This window comes from Cynocephalus volans, chromosome 10 (assembly GCF_027409185.1).
Source record: "Cynocephalus volans isolate mCynVol1 chromosome 10, mCynVol1.pri, whole genome shotgun sequence".
Classification (NCBI taxonomy): domain Eukaryota; kingdom Metazoa; phylum Chordata; class Mammalia; order Dermoptera; family Cynocephalidae; genus Cynocephalus; species Cynocephalus volans.
Genome location: NC_084469.1, coordinates 108,005,090 through 108,023,955, shown reverse-complemented (window position 1 = coordinate 108,023,955; position 18,866 = coordinate 108,005,090). Strand labels below are relative to the sequence as shown.

The window sequence follows — 18,866 nt, the reverse complement described above, 5'->3', positions numbered from 1 at the left end:
CTCCCCTGTGTTCTGGGCTGGCCATGGCCTTTCTTGGGAGACACCCACAGCACAGACGAATGGTTCTGTTTCTACTGGCTCTCCTTCCTGAACCAGAGCCTCAGTCTTGCTCCTTAAATCCATCCTTAACCCTGGTCCCTTTCCTACTCAAACACCTCCCATGACTCCCTATCAAATGCAGGATAAAGTCCATACCTGGGCTCTGGGAGAACCTGCCATCAGGGTGGGGACCCTGTGGTCAGCCAGAGAGGCAGTCACTGTCTTGGGCTCACACACACCAGCCCCAGCTCCACCAACCCGTCCCTGTTCCCTGGATTCCCCGCGGTCCCCCAGCGCCCCCTGCTGGCTCTCGGTGAAGCTCAGGCAGAAGCGACAGCACAATTTTATTACTGGGAATCTGCAAAGGTAGGTGGGTGGGCTCGGTGTGGGTTCCCAGGCAAGGGGGCAGTGGGTGCATCACTGCGGGCCCGTGCTCAGCGGCTCCACCCTCAGCCAGAGTCCGCCCTCCGCGCGCAGGATCAGCTCTGGCGTCCTGCGAGGCTCCTCGTCGTCGGGCAGGACGCGGAAGCGCAGCAGCGTGAGCGCCAGGGCCACCTTCATCTCGGACATGGCGAACGTCTGCCCGATGCAGTTCCTGGAGGTCGAGATGGGGGCACTGACTGCGCGAAGGACCTCCTCCCTGGGCCCCATCGCACCGGAAACCTGGACTAGGACCCCCACCCCCACCCTGCTCACCCTGAGGGGCACAGAGGGGGTTAACTGTGCCTGGGACCCCTACGTGGGCTTGTGTATCCCCTGAGCCAGGCCCAGAATCCAGGCCCCAACTCAGAATAGCAGATATGGGGTGGGGGCGTGGAGCACACCACGGACCCCTCCTGGACTTACCCAACCAAGCTCCATCCCCAGAACTTTGCCCATAACTTCTGGAGGATGGGAGGGAAGGAGAGCTGGAACTCTGACCATCTCCGACTTCACCCCTCCCCGTGCCCTTCTCCACTGTCGTGCCCAGACCCCCACTTCCATCACCCCATCCCTGCCCAGAAGCTCGCTGGCCTCACCTGGGCCCTGCCGAGAAGGGAATAAAAGCCAGAGGTGACCTCCCCTTGATGTTTTCGGGGTCGAAGCGGAAGGGGTCATAGACCTGGAGGGGAGACCAAGACAGGGTTGCTGGCTGGGGTCTCCCAGGACAACCAGCCTTGGAGGGACAGATGTGTGTGGTGGGGGAGGTGATGTCTCATTTCCCAAGTTAAAACTCTGCCCTCTTCTCTAGGACCCCTGGAATGGACAAGGACTGGGAGGGGTAGACAGCACCTCAGGGTCTGGCCACACAGCTGGATTGTGATGGATCCCGAAAATACTGAGGAGGCAGGTGACACCTGTGAGACAGGAGGGGGCAGTCAAGACAAGGCCCCAGAGCCTGAAGGGCCCCACTTCCATCCCAGGAGCCTCCTCCCCCTCGTGTTGTGGGCACCTTTAGGAATGATGCGGCCTTCTGGGAGCTCTACATCCTGGGTACAGCGGCGAGAGATGACTGTGACCGGGGGATGCAGGCGCAGACTCTCCTTGATGCACATGGTCAGGAAGGGCAGCTCCGCCAGGTCATCCCTATGAAAACATCCCAGCCGCCCTAGAATTATCCAGACATCAAAAACAGTCTTCCAATCCCTCTGTTGCCCAGTGAGACCTTTTCTACCTATAACAAAATAAACTCCAGATGGATCATATGTTTGAAAATAAAAATGCAGAAAAAAAATTAGGAAAGCACAGAATTAGAAAAGTATCAGAGAAAATTTAGCTCGTGTTTTAAAGATATCTTTTCTAAGCAAAACATCATCCGAAAGAACGTTAAACATCAACCAGAAAGAGTTAATAAATTTGCTTAAAGATAAATATTCTTTATGGCCAGAAAACAAAATCTAAATGTAAATGAGTAAGCAAAAAAATTAAAAAATTCAATATTTTGCTCTTATGTATCACTGTACTAGAGATACTAGCAAATGCAATTAGACAAGGAAAAAAAGAAGAGTAATGCACGTTGGAATGTTGGGGTAAATATATTATTTGACAGATAGTGATTTCATACTTAGAAAACACAAGATAATTCATTGCAAAACTCTTACAAATATTGAAGATACAGTAAGGGACCAAATTCGTTTCTTTAATCGTTTTTTGGGGGGTGGCTGTTGAAAGTTTAGTAGCTGATATGGTTACCTGGTTCAAAATTTGTAAACTATAAAACATCACCTACCCCTATGGCCCAACACTACCCACTTCCCCTCTCCACAGGTTGTCTAGGTTATAACTATTTTTTAATGTGTCCTTTTAGAGCTACTTTTGAAGTGAAGGATATGCTAAATACCCTGATATGATCATTGCACAGTGTATAAATGTACCCAAATATCATATTTTACTCCATAAATATCTACAATTACTATGGGTCGATTAAGAAAAAATAAATTTAATTTTAAAAAAATTCAGAGGCAGAAGTAATTTAGAGGTTACCAGAAACAAGAGGGGAAGGAATAATGGAAGTTACTCTTAATTGGTACAGGGTTTTTGCTTAGGATGGTGAAAAAGTTATGGAAATAGAGGTGGTAGTTGCACAGCATTGTGAATATAATTAATTCCATGAAATGCATGTTTTAAAAGGCTTAAAATAGCAATCCTTATGTTATATATGTTTAACCACAATAAAATAAAAGTGGAAAAAAATTAAAAAGTCATAAAAATAATATAGCAGCATACCATATACTAAACACTGATCTGTATCTTTTTTCATTTAATAGTATATCAATCTCTGATCGATCTTGATCCTTCTACATTGGAGATTGGTGACAAAGTAGGTTTTTCTCTACTCTGAGCTATAAAATAATTTTCCATGGTTTCTCCTAGAACTAATAAGACTTTTTAAAAAAATTAAATACTTGATTTGTCTTGATATTATCTTGTTATAAGGTGTGAGAAGCAGGTTGACTAGAATTTTTCCCAAGCAACTTCCCAGTTGCTTAAAGAGCTTTTACAAAATGATCTATATGTTTTTCTCTGGATATAAGATGCCATCTTTAGCAGGTACTATGTCTATGGGTGAAAATTTGTATCTGTAAATTATTAGTTTTTCTCCTTAGAAATAACAGCCAGTTGGAAAAGATAATAAAAAATAGAAGACGCTAATACTAATGATATAAAACACATGCATTAAATTTAAGAAACATGAAATCTCTCTACTCCAAATGAATATATAAATTTCCTTCAATCCAAATCAAAGATACAATACACCACTACAACAAAAGTAGCTAAGGGTTAGTTGAACAGAACATGCACAACATCTCTAAGCAAATATTTAAACTCTATTAAAAGACAAAAGAGTATTTGAATAGATGGATATCCATTCCACACTCTGGGATAGTATGTGTCAATATTAAGAAGTAATCGGTTTTCTAGAAGTCAATCATACATTCAAATTCACCAAAAGAATGTATTCACTTCTAATGAAAAGCTACCGGATTTTTTTTTTTTTGAAACTTGACGGACTTATTCTAAAATATTTCTGGAAGAATAAAAGGTCTTGAAGAGTTGGGTTAATTTGAAAATAAAAGATTAAAGAGGCAGAGAACTCATTTTACCAGATATTAAGACCTGTTACAAAGGTGCAGTCATACAAATCATGTGCCACTGCTGAAAAACAGGAAAAGAGACACATGGAACAGAAGAGAGAGCTCAGAGACAGACACGTGAATAAGTGAAAACCTCACATCTGCTAAAGGAAGCCACACAAAACCCCGAGAAGTGTATAGTGTGTAGATAGTATGTGGGTAAAAGAAAATGTGGACAAATTTGACTTAATAGAAATTAACCAAAAGTACCCCAAAAGTCTAAAGGCAATCCTTAGCAACAGAAGACAGAAAAAAAAGATGATTTTTAATACACATTGTAATAAGTAAATATTTTTTTAAAGAGGACCCCAAAAGAGAGCAAAGAATGTAAGATGAACACTCACATGGAAAGAAAACCAGTGGTTTATTATCAACATGAGCAAGAGATGCTCGATCTCACTCTTATTTAAGGAAACATGTGTTAGAAGAAATACAAAGATCAGCAAAGATTTTAAATTGAGTAATTCAATAGTGTTACTGAGAAAGTTATCTGAAGCTGGTGCGGTAAGACTCAGCTAACAGGAATGGATTTGCAGTCATTTTTAAAATCATGTAATGCACTAAAAAATGGTCTTTGATGGAGTAGTTGCACTTCTGGGAATCTGTCCTGCAGAGATGCTCACACATGCGTGTAAGCAACAGTCACCATACTCACATGTTGACCAAGCGATGTTTAATTTAGCAAAAGTCTGGAAACAAACCAAATATAAATCAGTGGTAAGATATTTAGATAAATTATGGTACCTACACATGATAGAATACCATACAGCTGACAAAAAGGAGGAAATAGGGATCATTTTTCATATCACACACTGCAAGCTGGAAAGCAAATCAGTACAGACTCTGGAAGGTAAATTGACACTATCTATTATAATCAGACACGTGTCTTCAACATGAGATGAGCTGGATAAAATATGGAATCCATGCAGCCTTTAAAAAAAGTGCTGTAAGACACACTGCTGAGTGGACAAAATGTTATATAAAAAATGTATGTCAATGCAAAATGGCAAAAAGTATATGAACATATATATGGAGATTAGATAGATTATAGATGGATAGGCAGATAGATAGATAGATAGATAGATAGATAGATAGATAGATAGATAGATAGATAGATAGATAGATAGATAGATGATAGACAGATAGATAGACAGATAGATAGATAGAAGGCAAACTGATGGCTCTGGAACCTCTTGTGAGGAAGTGAGGAGATTAGGTTGGGTGGGAGGAATGTCAAGGATAACCCAAGTCTTCTCTGTAATGTCTCATTCAGTGCATGAAGAACTCGTTCTCATTATTGTTTTTGTCATTTAAAACGCATTTTTCATGTGGTATACATACAAATGCAATACTAATTACCCCTTTAAAAAAGGAGAAAATTCTGTCATTTGCAGTGATATGGATGAACCTGGAGATCGTCATGCTAAGTGAATTAAGCCAGATACACCAAGACAGGTACTGCATGATCTTACTCATCTGTGGCATATAAAATAGTCAGACTCGTAGAAACAGAGGGTAGAATGGTGGTTACAGCAGCTGGATATATAAGGGCAGGAAATGGGAAGATGATGGTCAATGGGTATAAGTTTCAGTTAGAGAAGAGAGGTACGTTTTTTAGGTTTATTGTACAACATAGTGACTACAGAAAATAATAATATTTCAAAGTTGGTAAGACAGTAAATTTCTAATGTTCTCCCCTAAAATTATAACCATACGAAGAGATGGACATGTGTATTTGCTTAATTTAAACATTCCATATTGTGTACATATATCATCTCACTGTACATCAGAAATATATATAATCAAAGTTTGTCAACTAAAAATTAAAATCAAATTTTAAAATAAAACCATTTTCAAAACTCATACTATGACAGAAAAGAAAATAACTCAAAATTATATTGTTGGTGTGCAGACATGTGTCTCTCATTTGTGCAGAAAAAGAGTCTGGGTGTTTATAAAAATGTGGGCATGAGGATAGCCATTTCCTGGAAGGACACAAAGCAACCACTGACCTTAGTCACTGCTACGGAGGGGCTTAAGAAGAAACCTCATTTTATCGTAAATTCATTGGTAAACTTCATTTTACAAGCGCATTATTTTTCATGAGGCCTTGATTTTACCAAGCTTAAAAATGTTTCTCTGCCTCACAGGACCGTTGTGCGGAGCAAAGGCTTGGAGGAGAGCACACGACTCCCAAAATGCCTGTCCCGTCCAAACCCTCCTCTCTGTCCCCGAGCCTCTGCCTCGCTCAGTTCTCAGAATCCCCTCTCTGTGCGGTCCGTCTACAGCTTGTCCTCTCCAGTATGCCCTCCACACCAGTTCTAGGAAGGTCCTTCTACTACCCAGATCTGACCTGTCCCTCCCCTGCTCAAACACTGCCCATGGCTCCCCATTGCCCTTACATTAAAATCTAACCCATTGCTATTGCTTTGCAAGATTTCCTCAGCCAGCCTCTGCTGCCACCTCCAGTTTCATCATCTCATCATGACTCTGTCCCTCCCTCTGTCTTTCTCTCTCTCCCTCCTCGTTCCTCCCCCCTCTTTCTCTCTCTATGACCCTCTCCCCACTTTCACACAAACCTCTCCCTCTCCTTTCCTGGTCCATCTTTTCTGTTCTCTCTTCTCTGCACGTTTGCCTAAAGTCTCTTCCTGAGCTACAGCACTGTCGTTCAACTGCCCCCAAATGTCTGTTGACCATCGTTAAGGGGTTCAGCTGAGATACATTTTTTTAATTGTAACACAACTGATTATTCACGTTTTTAGGGAACAGTGTTGACTATCAGTGTTTGTGTACAATATGTGATGATTGAGTCATAGTATTGGGATGTTCATTATTACAATGGTAATTATTCTTTGTGTCCCTTACCTAGTTTCTCCCTAACCCCTCTCCTCTGCTTTTGCCACCTCTTGTAACCATAGGTCTGTTCTGAGACACTTTTTTACCCCAGCCTTGCTTCTCTGGGAGCATCCTGACCTGGGACTGGTCTCCCACATGGCTGGGAGCTCCTGGAAGGCAGAGGCCCAGGCTGAGTCATTTTCGTGTCTCCAGAGCACAGAAAGTGTCTGGGTAAATAATTGCAGATGGGAAGGCTATGTGGGAGTGTTTGCTGCACAAAGACAGGAAGGATGGACGATGCAGGTGTTGTGGACAAGACATGGACTAGTCTTTCTCCCTGGGGTCCCCAGTGAATCCCTGGACTAGTCAGAAGTGTAGGAATTAGGGTACAGAGGAGCAAACATCCAGAGAGTGGTGGTGTTTGAAAAAATTGCTATTTTAGGGAGATAAGAAAGGGAGTGGAGGGAAGTTTATTTACTGAATATGTGCTGAGTGGCATCATCTGCCCGCATGCATTGCCACTAATTCTCTTAACCGCACAGAACTTGTGTCCCAAATTCTTGCAATCGTTCACCTGCTAACCAGGCCCTGACTATGGGCTCTGCTTCTTTTCCCACTAAGTCACAATGGCAGAATTAACAAAAACTACTTCCCTCTTCCCCACCTAAGGAGCAGGGCCAATGAAAGGGGCTCAGGAACAGGCCATGAAGGACCTGAACTCACCATTCAATCTCTTTAGGCTCGCGGTCCCTCAGGAGCTCTCGCACCTCCTGCCGGCAGCGCTCCTGGTATTCCGGATGCTTTGCAAGGTTGTACAGGACCCAGGAGAGTCCACTGGCTGTGGTGTCATGACCTGAGGGATAGCCAGGCAGGCTTGGGTCTCCGGGCTACTTCAGCACCGGAGGGGTGGACAGCGCCCTCACATTGAGACCCTCAGGGAGGATGGGGGAGGGGAAAATGGGCAGAACTTAGTGATTCAGAGTCCACCAGCCACATCCCTGGATTGAGAGACACCTGTTCCACTGTAGCCCCACACTGTGACCCTCACCCTCAAACATGAAGGTGTCAGCCTCTGCTCTGATGTCTTCATCTGACAACTCCTTCCCGTTTTCATCCTGGAGAGAAGACAATGCCCACATAGCACACTAGCTCGGTGGGCTGCTGAGTCTAACCTGAGGCAATCCTGGATATCCAGCATCCTTCCTGAAACCCAAGCTCACTCTACACGTAGACCTCTCCTGCTCACCATCACCAGAGCCCGACCCCACTGGCTTCCTCCCTGGGTCCCTTGAGTCCTGTTTTGTCCATAGTGGGAGAAATCAATGATCCATGAATATTTTCATGATTCTGCATGATGAGAACATTTAGGAGAAATTACTGGCAACCTGGCTTACAGCATGGTGGAATGGCAATTTGTCTCGGAAGTTAGAGATTAAGGATTGCTCCAAAGATATTTGTGCATATTCTAAGTGGTAGATACAGAATCTTATCTCCCCTGGAAATATTTTGGTTGGAAAACTGTAGACATTGCCATCTCTTTGGAGAGGATTACAGAATAAATAAATAAGTAAAGTGTTTCTCTCTCTCTCTCTCTCTCTCTCTCTCTCTCTGTCTCTCTCCCTCCCTCCCTCCCTCCCTCCCTCCCTCCCTCCCTCCCACCTCTCATTCTCTCTCGCTCTCCTCTCTGTCTGTCTCTCTGTATGTGTGTGTGCCTGTGTATGTGTGTCTTTCTCTCTATGGAAGAAAGAATGGGCGTATGTGCCATCTGTTCTATATCATTTCCGAGACTCATCATGTGGGGGCCCTCTTATGATGCAAACTCTGCCACACATACAGGAAATACATTGTGCTGTCCTCAAAGAATTTGAAAATGGGAGCCAGAGCTACCATCCTACTCTGTCTACTCTTCTTGCTGCGAGTAATAAATGAGCTGCTCTTAGGCAGGGGTTTGGTGAATCTGTCAGCACAGACATAGACATAGACAAACACATAGGTACAGAGGTACAGATATAAATAACGTGGCAGAATAACTTGCTAAGTTGTAAATGGAGTAAAATCTCAGGTTCTTCCCATTTGAAACTTAGCAATCTCCTTCTGACTACATTCCACAGAGTCATTTCTAAAACTTATCTCTGACCTGTTCTTCCCTTTCTCCAATAGTTTCTAGGGCTCCCCAGTTCCCCCTAGATCAAGTCTGAGTTCTTTATATCTGACCTCTGACATAAAGATCCATTCTACCTCTTGAATGCAGGTCCCAGAGTAGCCCACCTTGCTCAGCAGAAGCACATCAATGAAGTCCAAAGTCTTGGTCTTGGCCTTGGCCTTGAGGAAATCATCAACACCCTGATCGGGGAGGGTGCGGCGCCTCTCCTGGATGACGGCGTCTGTGAAGTCGTGCACCAGGCGGCAGTCCCTGAGGAAGCGCCGCCCATCAGCAGTGAGAAAGTACAGGAGGTCCACGTGCAGGATGGGATGACGTTGCCTTTTTGACACAATGGCGCTGAGCTCCAAGATGGCGGCAATATACTCACTGGGCTTCCTGCAGGATGAGGACATAAAGGAGGCAACAATGTAACACACCTGAAGTCTGTGAAGGAACTCCCACCAGCAGCTGGAGCTACTTCCCATTAAGAGACTGAGTGTCCAGAAACAGACGGTCTCACAGATACACAGTGGGTATCTCCAAACTCTCTTCCCTCCATCCCATCTCAGTCTACACAACTCAGGCCTCAATCTTTTCCACGTGGTTCATGGCCCAGTACTTTCTGTATGCTCTTTGCATCCAATGTCAACTCCATTTATTGTCTACATGATGTCAGTCCTTCAGAGAGCTCAGCTCTGACCGTGCCCATCATCAACTCAAACACCTTCCATAGCTCCCTGCTAACCTTATGATCACGTTCACACCCCTTTGCTCAGTTTTTCTATGTCCTTGAGATGTAGGATCTGTCTACCTTTATACCTCATTTCTACTGTCTTGTTGCCCATGCTCAGCTCATCCTAGACTTTTTGCCTTTACTTAAATATTTCTCCCTGCCTGCAAGACTATGGTTTCTCTCTGCCCTACCCTGCCCTTCAGTGCCCAGATCTGACCCACCTCCTCAAGGAAGGCTTTTCCGGTTGCCCTGGCCAGTCCTCCCTCCCCTACCTGTTCCCATGGGACCATGGCTCAAGTTCCCAGGCCCTGGGCAAGGACTCACTCCTGACAGTTGCTGTCGAAGCTGAAGACACATTTCTGCAGACTGTCCAAGGTCATGAGACTGATGTGCTCAAACATGTCCAGATTGGCACTGCCCTGTGAGGCCAGGCGCTGCCACTTGGCCTGGACAGAGAACAGGAGAGAACTGGGGCTGGGACCTGGCTCACCTGAGCCCCTCCCCATCCCCAAGCACCAGGATGGACTCCCCCAGAATCAGCCTTTTGGTCTTCTGCGCCAGGTACCCATCACCAGGGAGGATCAAGCTTGGATGAGAGTGGAAGCTGTTATCATTGGGAGATGAAGACCCAAGGATGGGAGTCAGGAGACCTGGGTCAAGTCCCAGCTCTGCCTCCTCTGCTCTGTGTGCCCTTGTTCAACTCAATGCCCTCCCTTGGTCCCCACCTGTGAGATCTTCAGTAACAATTAAAGTGACCTGCTTTGGTGTAAGATAAACAAAATTAGAATCCCGGCCCCACCACTTGTAGCTCTTTTGCTAGCTGGGTGAATTTGGGGAAGATCCCTCTGAACCTCATTTTCATCATCTGCAATGGGGCGATAATAACCTCTGTCCAACAATGCTGCGAAAATTAAATTACACAACATATATCATGGAACTAGCACATGATATCGTCTCTGGTATATGATGAGAGCTCAATAAATATTACCTTTCCTCATCCTCATTGTTTTAAATTGATATTAAATAGATCCCTGTGGGGGGAGAGGTAGTCCTCATGGCACTTTGCTGGATATGACAAAAATGCGTGATCCTGATGTTTTTAACTTTAGCCATTTCTCACAGTTGTGTATGCAGAGAAAAAATCTTGAGAGATATGGTAATCACTCCCTGAATAAATATCAGGCTGGTTTCTGCTTAGTATAAAAGCAGAAGCCCTAAGCTTGGTGCTTCTCCCCTGTAATTCAGTGCACTAAAGGAACAGACATCTGTTGACGCCCACCTGTATTGAGTCCAAGGGATTCAGTGGCTTGGGGAAAGGAAAGTAATCAACCAGAAGCCCAGGATGCTTGCCATGCTGTGAGTAAGAAACTGTTCTTTGTCTGTCATCCAGGGGTTTCATGTCTTCTGGCAGACTCCATGGAAAAGTAACAAGCTAATTTTTCAGCTTGCAAGCAAGAATCCTGGGCACTTTATAAAACCCTTACTGTGAGTTCTTCACTTCTCCCAGTTTCCACATTCATGCCAATGTGATTTTTCAGCCACATCCAGTAAGAGATGGAGCCTGTTTAATCCCCTTTGATTCTGTGCTGACTTCTGAGTTTCTTTGGCCAACACAACGTGGTTTGAAGGATGAGGTAGTAACTCTAATAAACCTAAGACCTCAGAGGCACTGCAGGCTCCTCTCACTCCCTGGGACCCTGTCTCTGCCATGTGAACATGCCCGGATGCCTTCTGGAAAAAGACAATCACAGGGAGACAAGTTCACTTGTCCCAGCTGATGCCATTCCTGATTCGCCTGAAGCTGGACAAGCCCCAAACATGTGAGAGACCTGAGCCAGGATCAGCGAAGCTGCCTACCTGACCCACAGCTGATCATACACCATGAGTGACCCCATCCAGGACCAGAAGAGCCAGCCACTGACCCCACGGATGTGTTGACAATCATAAACCCTTATCACTATAACCCAGTGAGTTGTGGAGTAGTTTGTTACTCAGTAATAGCTACTATGCAATCTTCATCATTATCATCAACAGGATTTCAAGATGCCAGGGATTTGGAGAAGTAAAGCTAGACATTGACAGCTTCTGTGCTCCTGCTATGTGCCCTGGACATGAATACATTACAGTGTCTTGACTGCTCTTTAGGTAGGGATTATTATCCCCATTTTGCAGATGAGAACCCAAGGCTTGGAAAGGAAGGAAAATGACCCCAAAGTCACCCAGTAGAGCCATAATTCCAGACTAACCCATCTGAGGCTCCTATCCCTTCCCAAGGCTCCAGCTGGGACCCTGGGTTCATGTGACTCACGTGCATGACATTCACACTGTGGTTGAAAATCTTCACATAGGGCTTCAGGATGTTGAAGTGGAAGGCGGGTGTCAGCAGGCGGCGGTGGCGGCTCCACTTGTCACCAGCACTCAGCAGCAGCCCATCCCCTAGTTTGGTAGCCGTGGCCAGTGGGCAAAGGCATCACCTTCCCCTGGTCCCCCAAGGTTGTCCCCAAACCCCTTCACATGCAGTTGCTCACCAAGCCACGGTTTCAGGAACCCGTACAAAGTCATATCCTTGAGTGCGATGGCAGCTGACATGAAAGAGGACAATCAGGGGCCATGGAGAGGGGGAGGGGAGGAACTTTGGTTGTTGGATGGAGGCTCCCAGCCAGCGATCTGCACAATCCCCCTCCAAGCCCAGCATAGCAGGGAGGGGGCCGAGGGCTAAGCAAGCAGGGAGGAGGATGGGAATTAGGGAGAACCAGACCAGGTTGCAGCAGCAGATTAGAGAACAGAAACACCCTAACATGGTGTGACACACCCCACCATGTCTTGACATGGCTCCTACATGTTCCACCAAATTCAACAGTACCCGAGTAAAGCACAGCAGTCTACAAAATGCCTTTACAGGGACCTAGGACACTCTGAATGCCTCAGTACTCTGACACCACCTGACAGGGACCTGGGACATGTGATATGGACTAGCACATGTTAACATGTCCTGACATGGCCACAGCATTTATGACAAGCCCTGCAATGACACAGCATGCTCCAACATGAACCCAAGATGGTGTGACATGACCTCAACCTGCCCACAGATGGGCTCCACATGAGATTAAAATATGAACCCTTCAAGGTTTCAGATGTGGTTCAGGTGTGATTTAGACTGGGCCTTAGATGTGACCAAAACATACCTTAAGACCTGCCACAGAAAGACTCAAGTAATGTCCCAGACAATTCACAAAGGAATTCTGAGTCTCAGATCTCAGACGAGCCCAAACACGGCCCAGAGGAGAAATGTTGCAGAATGAGGCAATCTCAAACAGCACCTCACACGAGAACCAGACAGACACTGACAAGCTCCAAATGCCCTTGGCCTCAGCATGCCCCACACTTGACCATCTCCACGTGATCCCAGGAGTAACCCAGGTGTAACCAGGTGTAACATGTGGCAGGTGTAATGAAGACACAGGTGTAGATACAAATGTGACAAGATGTGGCCACACAGCAGGTGTCACATGGACACATTCAGACATTAGTAGAGATGAGCAGAGGTCAGACAGGTAGGAGACCAGGTGAGGCAGAGGCTGTGACATCCCCACCACAGCCCTCACATCAGCACTCGGGTCACCCGATCAGCTGGACACAGCCCAGAGACTTCAGGTGTGGGCATCCTGTGGCCAATGCAGTGTCTACCTGGAGCAAAGAGCATGGGCTTGATGTAGGTGGGGTGGAGGATGTGAATGAATGCATGCCAGCGCCCCGCCCACCGGCAGCACACACCTCCAAGGTGCTCGCCAGGCCCAGTGTGTACAGTGGACCCTCTTCCCTGCTCCACATCTGGATAAGAGCAAAGAGGTCCCAATTCATGCTCTTCTAGGATGGCAGAGAGAAGGACCCGCAGGGCTGAGACCCAGACCCGGGCCCCATGTTGAGCCTCCTCCTGGGCTCTCCCTGCATGTCCTCGACACATGACTGTTCAGGTCCCTCAGGAAAGGACAGGAAGGTCTTTGTCCATTTAGATCCATCACGTTCGCCTGGGTTCTCGTTCATCGATTTTTTAGATAAAGAAACTGAGGCTCTGAACAATGAGATACCCATGGTCTGTCAGAGAGCAAGTGGCATGCCTGAGATACGAGCTCAGGTCTGTCTGAAGGTAGAGCCTGAGTAGCTAACCATTGACTTGTTTGGTTTCCTTAACACAGTAGCTCTAGAATATCCATGTCTGCCAAGACTGAGCAATCAGAGTCACTGAGATTGGATTAGGAATTTGTCCTTTGACCCAGGCTAAGATAATTCAACTGAATCATAGGACATTAATGAGAACTCTGGGGGAAAAGTGAGCTTTCCTATGGGAACTGAGCTTTCAGAAATCATCACTGGATACCATGAGGAAAGGGCTTCCTTGGAGGAAAAACAAAAAAGAGAAAAGTCAAAAGGGGAGAAGGATACAGGTTCCTAATGACGTTGCTGGAGACCTGGATCCAACTGTGCCTGAAGGTCACAACCAATATATGTCTTTGGTTTGCTTACAACCACATGTGATTGAGCTTCTACCTCTTACAACTGAAGGGGACCTCAGCAGCGAGAGAGAGCTAGGGACCTGCCCAGAGTCATCCAGCAGTTTGGTGTAAAAGCCATGCTCTCTGTGGGACATTGTTCCGTCCCCTGGTATGTCCAAGGATGGGAAATGGAAGAGGTGAGAGTAAGGGCACGAGGCTGAGTTGTGGTCTTCTATTGAAGATTCTGGGACCTGGAGCAGGTGGGCAATGAACATACAGTGGACAAGCTAAAGGATGGGGTTAAAGGACCTGACCCACGAGAGTTGGACATTGTGGAACGAGCAGCCCAGATCACCCACCAGCTCCAAGCCCTCCTCATTCCTCAGGGTCTGGGAATGCACAAGGGTGATGCCAGACATGGTGGGGGGCCTCAAATGCTTCCAATGCCCCTGCATCCCCTGCCCCCTGCTTTGAAAATTTCTACTCATGCTTCAAATCCAGCTCCAGCAACCTCTCCTCCAGGAAGCCTTCCAGCCTGCCCCATCAGAAACCTTGTTTCTGCTCTTAGCTGTTGCGGTCCATCTTACTCCTACCCATTTCTGACCAAATGACATTGGAGATGTCTTTCCAGGTTCATATCCTCAATATCAGGGTTTCTCCTGTACAGGTTCTTAGGCTGATGCGTTTTGGTACCTCAGTGGTGCCCAGAACACCAGGGCAGGGAGACAGAGGGAGATACAGGGATGAGACACTGAGATGGGGACTGGTGAATACATGCAAGAAAGAGGAAGACAGATGAGAGAGGAGAGGGAAGGAGAGACCAGGGTCCTGCAGAGGCTGCACAGAATCTTGGGGGTGGAAGCCATCGGGTGAGCCACAGCACCCACCACCACAAGCTCCAATGGGTACCTGAGGCATTGATGACAGACCGGATGCTGTCAGGGTGGCACAAACTGATGATGGGGAATATGGGGCCCAACCAGTTCATAAACCCCTGAGGGTACGTGGACACCAGCTGAGTCAAGTCCCTCATGCCCTGCTCTGTGGGGGGGACCTGCAAGCAAGACAAGATGGTTACCTCCTGTGATGGTTCATTGTAGGTGACAACTTGACTGGGCTATGGGATGCCCAGATAACTGTGAAACCTTATGTCTGTCTGTGTCTGTTGGGGTGTTTGTAGCAGAGGGTAGCATTTGAATCCGTAGACTGGGTAAGGAAGATCCACCCTGCCCAGTGGAGTTGGGCATCATCCAATTCCTTGAGGACCCAGGTAGGAAAAAAAAGGCAGAGAAAGAGAGAATTTTCTCTCTTCTGGAGCTGGGACATCCATCTCCTACTACTCTCAGACATCAGAACTCCAGTTCCTGGAGCATCTGGATGCCAGGACTTATACCAGCAGCCCCAGGTTCTCAGTCTTTTCGACTCACAATGAGACACATCACCAGCTTCTCTGGTTGTCAGCATGGCGTGGGACTTCTCAGCCTCCATAATCATGTGGACAAATTCTCAAAAACAATCCCCTCTTCTCTCTCTCTCTGTACACTTGCATGCGCATGTACACACACACACACACACGCACACACACACACACACACACACACACACAATGAACTCTTCAAAAAGTTCAAGGAATGATTCCTATTACTTTTTAATTGTATTTTTCTGTGAACTTTTTGAAATATCATCATCATATATATATACATATATGATGACGCACCTGCATTCTGGCTAGCACACCTCCTCAGAAGAAGGACAGAGAGCATGTTCCCTGGAGCCTCAGTAATTGGAGTAGCCTCTGCAGTGAACTCGTGTCTGTATTCTGCACAGATGGAGGGAATCTCTGCTTCCTGCTGCTCCTTCCCTCCTGGGGCCATCACTAAGTACCAAGGGTGCAACCCCAGGCAGAAGGAGAAGACACACTGTCTGCCTGCAGAGAGGCCCACCTTGTCTCGAGAGAATGGATTTCTCTACTCATGCCTGAGTAGTTCCAGCCTGGGGGCAGCTACAGAGGGGGACTGTGGGTAGCAGTGTGGTCTCAGGACTTGTCCCTGAGGCTGATGCACACATCCTGTCATATCCTGTATGTCTCAAATGACCTCCAGTTCCTCCCATAGAAAAGGTCTGCACACCAGAGACCTTCCAGCCTCGGCAAAACCTGGGGAGCAGAGGTGAGCTCTGACTGTCCATCAGAACATGGCTTCCACCAGTGGGCACCTTCTGCACACCTGGTTCTGGGCAAAGGGCATCCTGTACACACTCTCCCTTATAATGTTCACACTCTTATCAATCCTGTCTTTCACAAATGACAGCAAGTTAACATCATAGGTCAAAGTCTGGGGGAGAGGAAGTCATAAATATGGGGAAGGGGAAGTGAGTGGACACCTTTTATCAGGTTGGGCAACAGGGCGCATTGGTACATCTCAGAGAGGAAGAGCAAGATAAGAGGAAGGTGCCCTATAAAGGGGAGGGGGTGGGAGACTGGCCACAGCTCCATTATGGCCCAGCTATACTCATGTATGTGTGTGGTCATAGCTAACTTCTGAGGGAACACAGCAGCCCAAGCTGGGAAGATACAAGGAAATGGGTCAGGCAGGGGGCGCATCCAGGACACTGCCCCATAGGAGGCCTCAGGTCCAGCAGTGGAGAATGTGGGAACACCAGGGGGTCCCTGCTCTGTGCAGCCAACCCCATAAGCCCTCAGAAGTGAACTAATGTAGGGAAGAAAAGAAGTAAATGGATCCAGAGCAGGCTGGGGAGGGGACAGCTGGTGAGAAGACTTGGGATGTTACCGCAGCGGTCAGAGTGAGCAACCTCCCATCCTTCTCTGCTGCCCGGACCCCCGACAACACCCTGACTCCCAGACTCCTGAGCCCCAGTTCTGGCCCAATGGGAAGTCCATGCACCCTGACATCCCAGACCTGTCCAGCTGTGACACTCACCAAACCCAGGTGACCCCAAAACCAGTTCCGTTTTGGAGGCTGAGGGAAACATTGGAGGCGGCGAGAGGTGTCATAGAAGGTGTAGGTCCAGGACAGGACACGAGCCAGGAGCCAGGTGGCTCCAACCAGCAGCAGAAGCATCCACGGGGAGGCTGCTGCCGGCCCCAGGCCCAGCCAGGAAAGGCTCAGCTGCGGCATCCTGCAGGCAGATGGGACAGAGGTGAGGACCCGAGGCCAAGGCAGGGCCACAGGAGCTCCAGGGACAGTGGGGAGGGGCAGGGAAGGTGGGTGCTGGGGGCAGGGCAGAGAGGGCTCAGAGATGGGTCAAAAAGGACTGATAACAGGGAGGGAGACCCAGGGAGATCCAGGGGAGAAAGCAGAGTGAGCTGGGAGCAGAAGAGAGAGAGAGAGAGAGGGGCAGGGAGAGGCTGATTAGAGTTGAGAAAGGCCCAGCCTGAATCACTGGGAGGTTGCCAGAGGCTTAGTTATCCAGAAATCACCAGTCTCCTGGGCTTGCTCATTCCCTGTGACCATCCCAGCTTAGGGCAGTGCCCCTCCCCATCCCGGGCCAGGACTTCCCAGTCCCACTTCCCCCAGCCTGGCACCTGTCAGGAGCAGCTTCTTACACAACCTCCTCTCTCTGTCCTGGGAGGTTCGCCTCTGTCCTCTGATCTAGGGAAGGCTGTGGGAGGTTGGGGTGGGCCGGCTGGGCTGGGCCAGCCAATACACAAAGGCCTGCCTGCCTGATCCCTGCCTGGGCAGTCGTCCAAAGCATAGGGCGGGACCAGATGGGTACAGAGGAGCAAACTCAGGGTGACACAGCTTGGGCACTGAACTGTCAGGACTTAGCTCCTCCCCTGTGGGGCAGGGGGAAAGTTGGTCAAAGGTGAGTCTAAGCCCCAAAGATTACAATGGCCCCTGCCCTTCCAAGGCCAGGGTGCAGCAGGTAAAACCAAGAAGTGGAAAGTTCTAATGTCAGGTGAGCAAGGCCAGGCCATGAATTGTCCCAGAACATCTCCTGAGCTTGTCTCCATGCATGTGCCAGCAGGATGTCATGCACCATTTCTCGGTGCAGAATTAGGAGGCTGGGAGAAGGAAGCCACTGGCTCCAGACGCACAGACTGGAAGGAGTTCAAGTCCTGCCTCCGAGCAGTGCAGGGCCCTGCTGGAGACATGGTTGCCAGGGGTAGGGACAAAGAACCCAGCCTCTCAAATGATTGCTCAGTTCAGATTCTGGGAATACAAAGCCCAGTTGGAAGAGCAAACCTGGAGGATGGGTTCAGCGTCAGAGTTTACAGGACAGAGGGGAGGCATGTGGGGTAAGGGGGAGAGGGGCAATGAGCAGACAGGACCCAGGCAGGAGAGGGAAGAGCCAGGTGACCCTGAGTGGAGACCTCCTTCTGCACTATCCGTGCTGTGACTATGGGCAGTGCCAGCCCTCTTGGGCTCAGGCTTCCCATTTGGGATATGGGATGTTGGATGAGGGCCTTAGGGGAACATAGGAAGGAGCCCCCAAAATGGGGAGTGCAAGGAAGGGGCTGGCCACTCGTACTTGCACTGCTGTGTGCCAGGACTCTACTTTGTGCAAAAGACTATGTCAAGTACTTCAACTATTTGTTGGGTACTCTGTATAAAGCACACCTGCTGTGTGCTGGGCAACTATCTAAAGCATATCTGCTCTGTACCAGGTATTCTCCATAAAGTGCCAGATACTCTATATAAGTCCTGTCTACTGTGTGCCTAGTGCTCTATATAAAGTAAACTTTTGCAGAGTGCTTCACCTAAAGCATACCTACTCTGTGCCAGACGCTGTACAGAATGCATGCCTACTGTTTGTCTGATGTTCTACATCAGACAAACAGAGTACAGCATGTATACTCTGTGCTTGGTAACCCATGTAAACTGGGCCTACTTCATGCCAAGTACTCTACACAAATACTGTCTACTGTAATGCTGGGTGTTCTACATAAAGGGTGCCTTCTCTGTGCCAGGTACTCCACATAAAGTGCACCTGATTTGTGTCAGATGATCTCTTCCAACACAATGCACATGGTTTCCCCCTCATGTCCC

At 47.7% G+C, this 18,866-nt stretch overlaps 1 protein-coding gene across 1 annotated transcript; it reads right to left on the bottom strand.

Moving 5' to 3' along the window:
• Nucleotides 1-456: 456 nt before the first annotated feature.
• On the bottom strand, nt 457-16,994 carry LOC134389626 (cytochrome P450 4F2-like). The gene is made up of 12 exons (XM_063113196.1): nt 16,797-16,994; nt 14,767-14,911; nt 11,893-11,946; nt 11,673-11,800; nt 9,689-9,810; nt 8,757-9,027; nt 7,537-7,603; nt 7,212-7,341; nt 1,472-1,605; nt 1,312-1,376; nt 1,059-1,141; nt 457-634 (listed from the first exon to the last, which is right to left on the bottom strand). Exons 1-12 carry the CDS (start codon nt 16,992-16,994, stop codon nt 457-459), a joined length of 1,575 nt encoding a protein of 524 aa, XP_062969266.1.
• Between the last annotated feature and the right edge of the window lie 1,872 nt (nt 16,995-18,866).

Bases quoted from the DNA above. Each gene is read 5' to 3' on its own strand.
- LOC134389626 (XM_063113196.1), bottom strand. From the start codon at position 16,994: ATGCCGCAGCTGAGCCTTTCCTGGCTGGGCCTGGGGCCGGCAGCAGCC. The intron at 9,811-11,672 runs GTGAGTCACATG...TTCTCTGTCCAG, and splicing joins ACAGTGTGAATGTCATGCAC to GCCAAGTGGCAGCGCCTGGC. The intron at 1,142-1,311 runs GTGCTGTCTACC...TCTCCCCTCCAG, and splicing joins CTGTGTGGCCAGACCCTGAG to GTCTATGACCCCTTCCGCTT.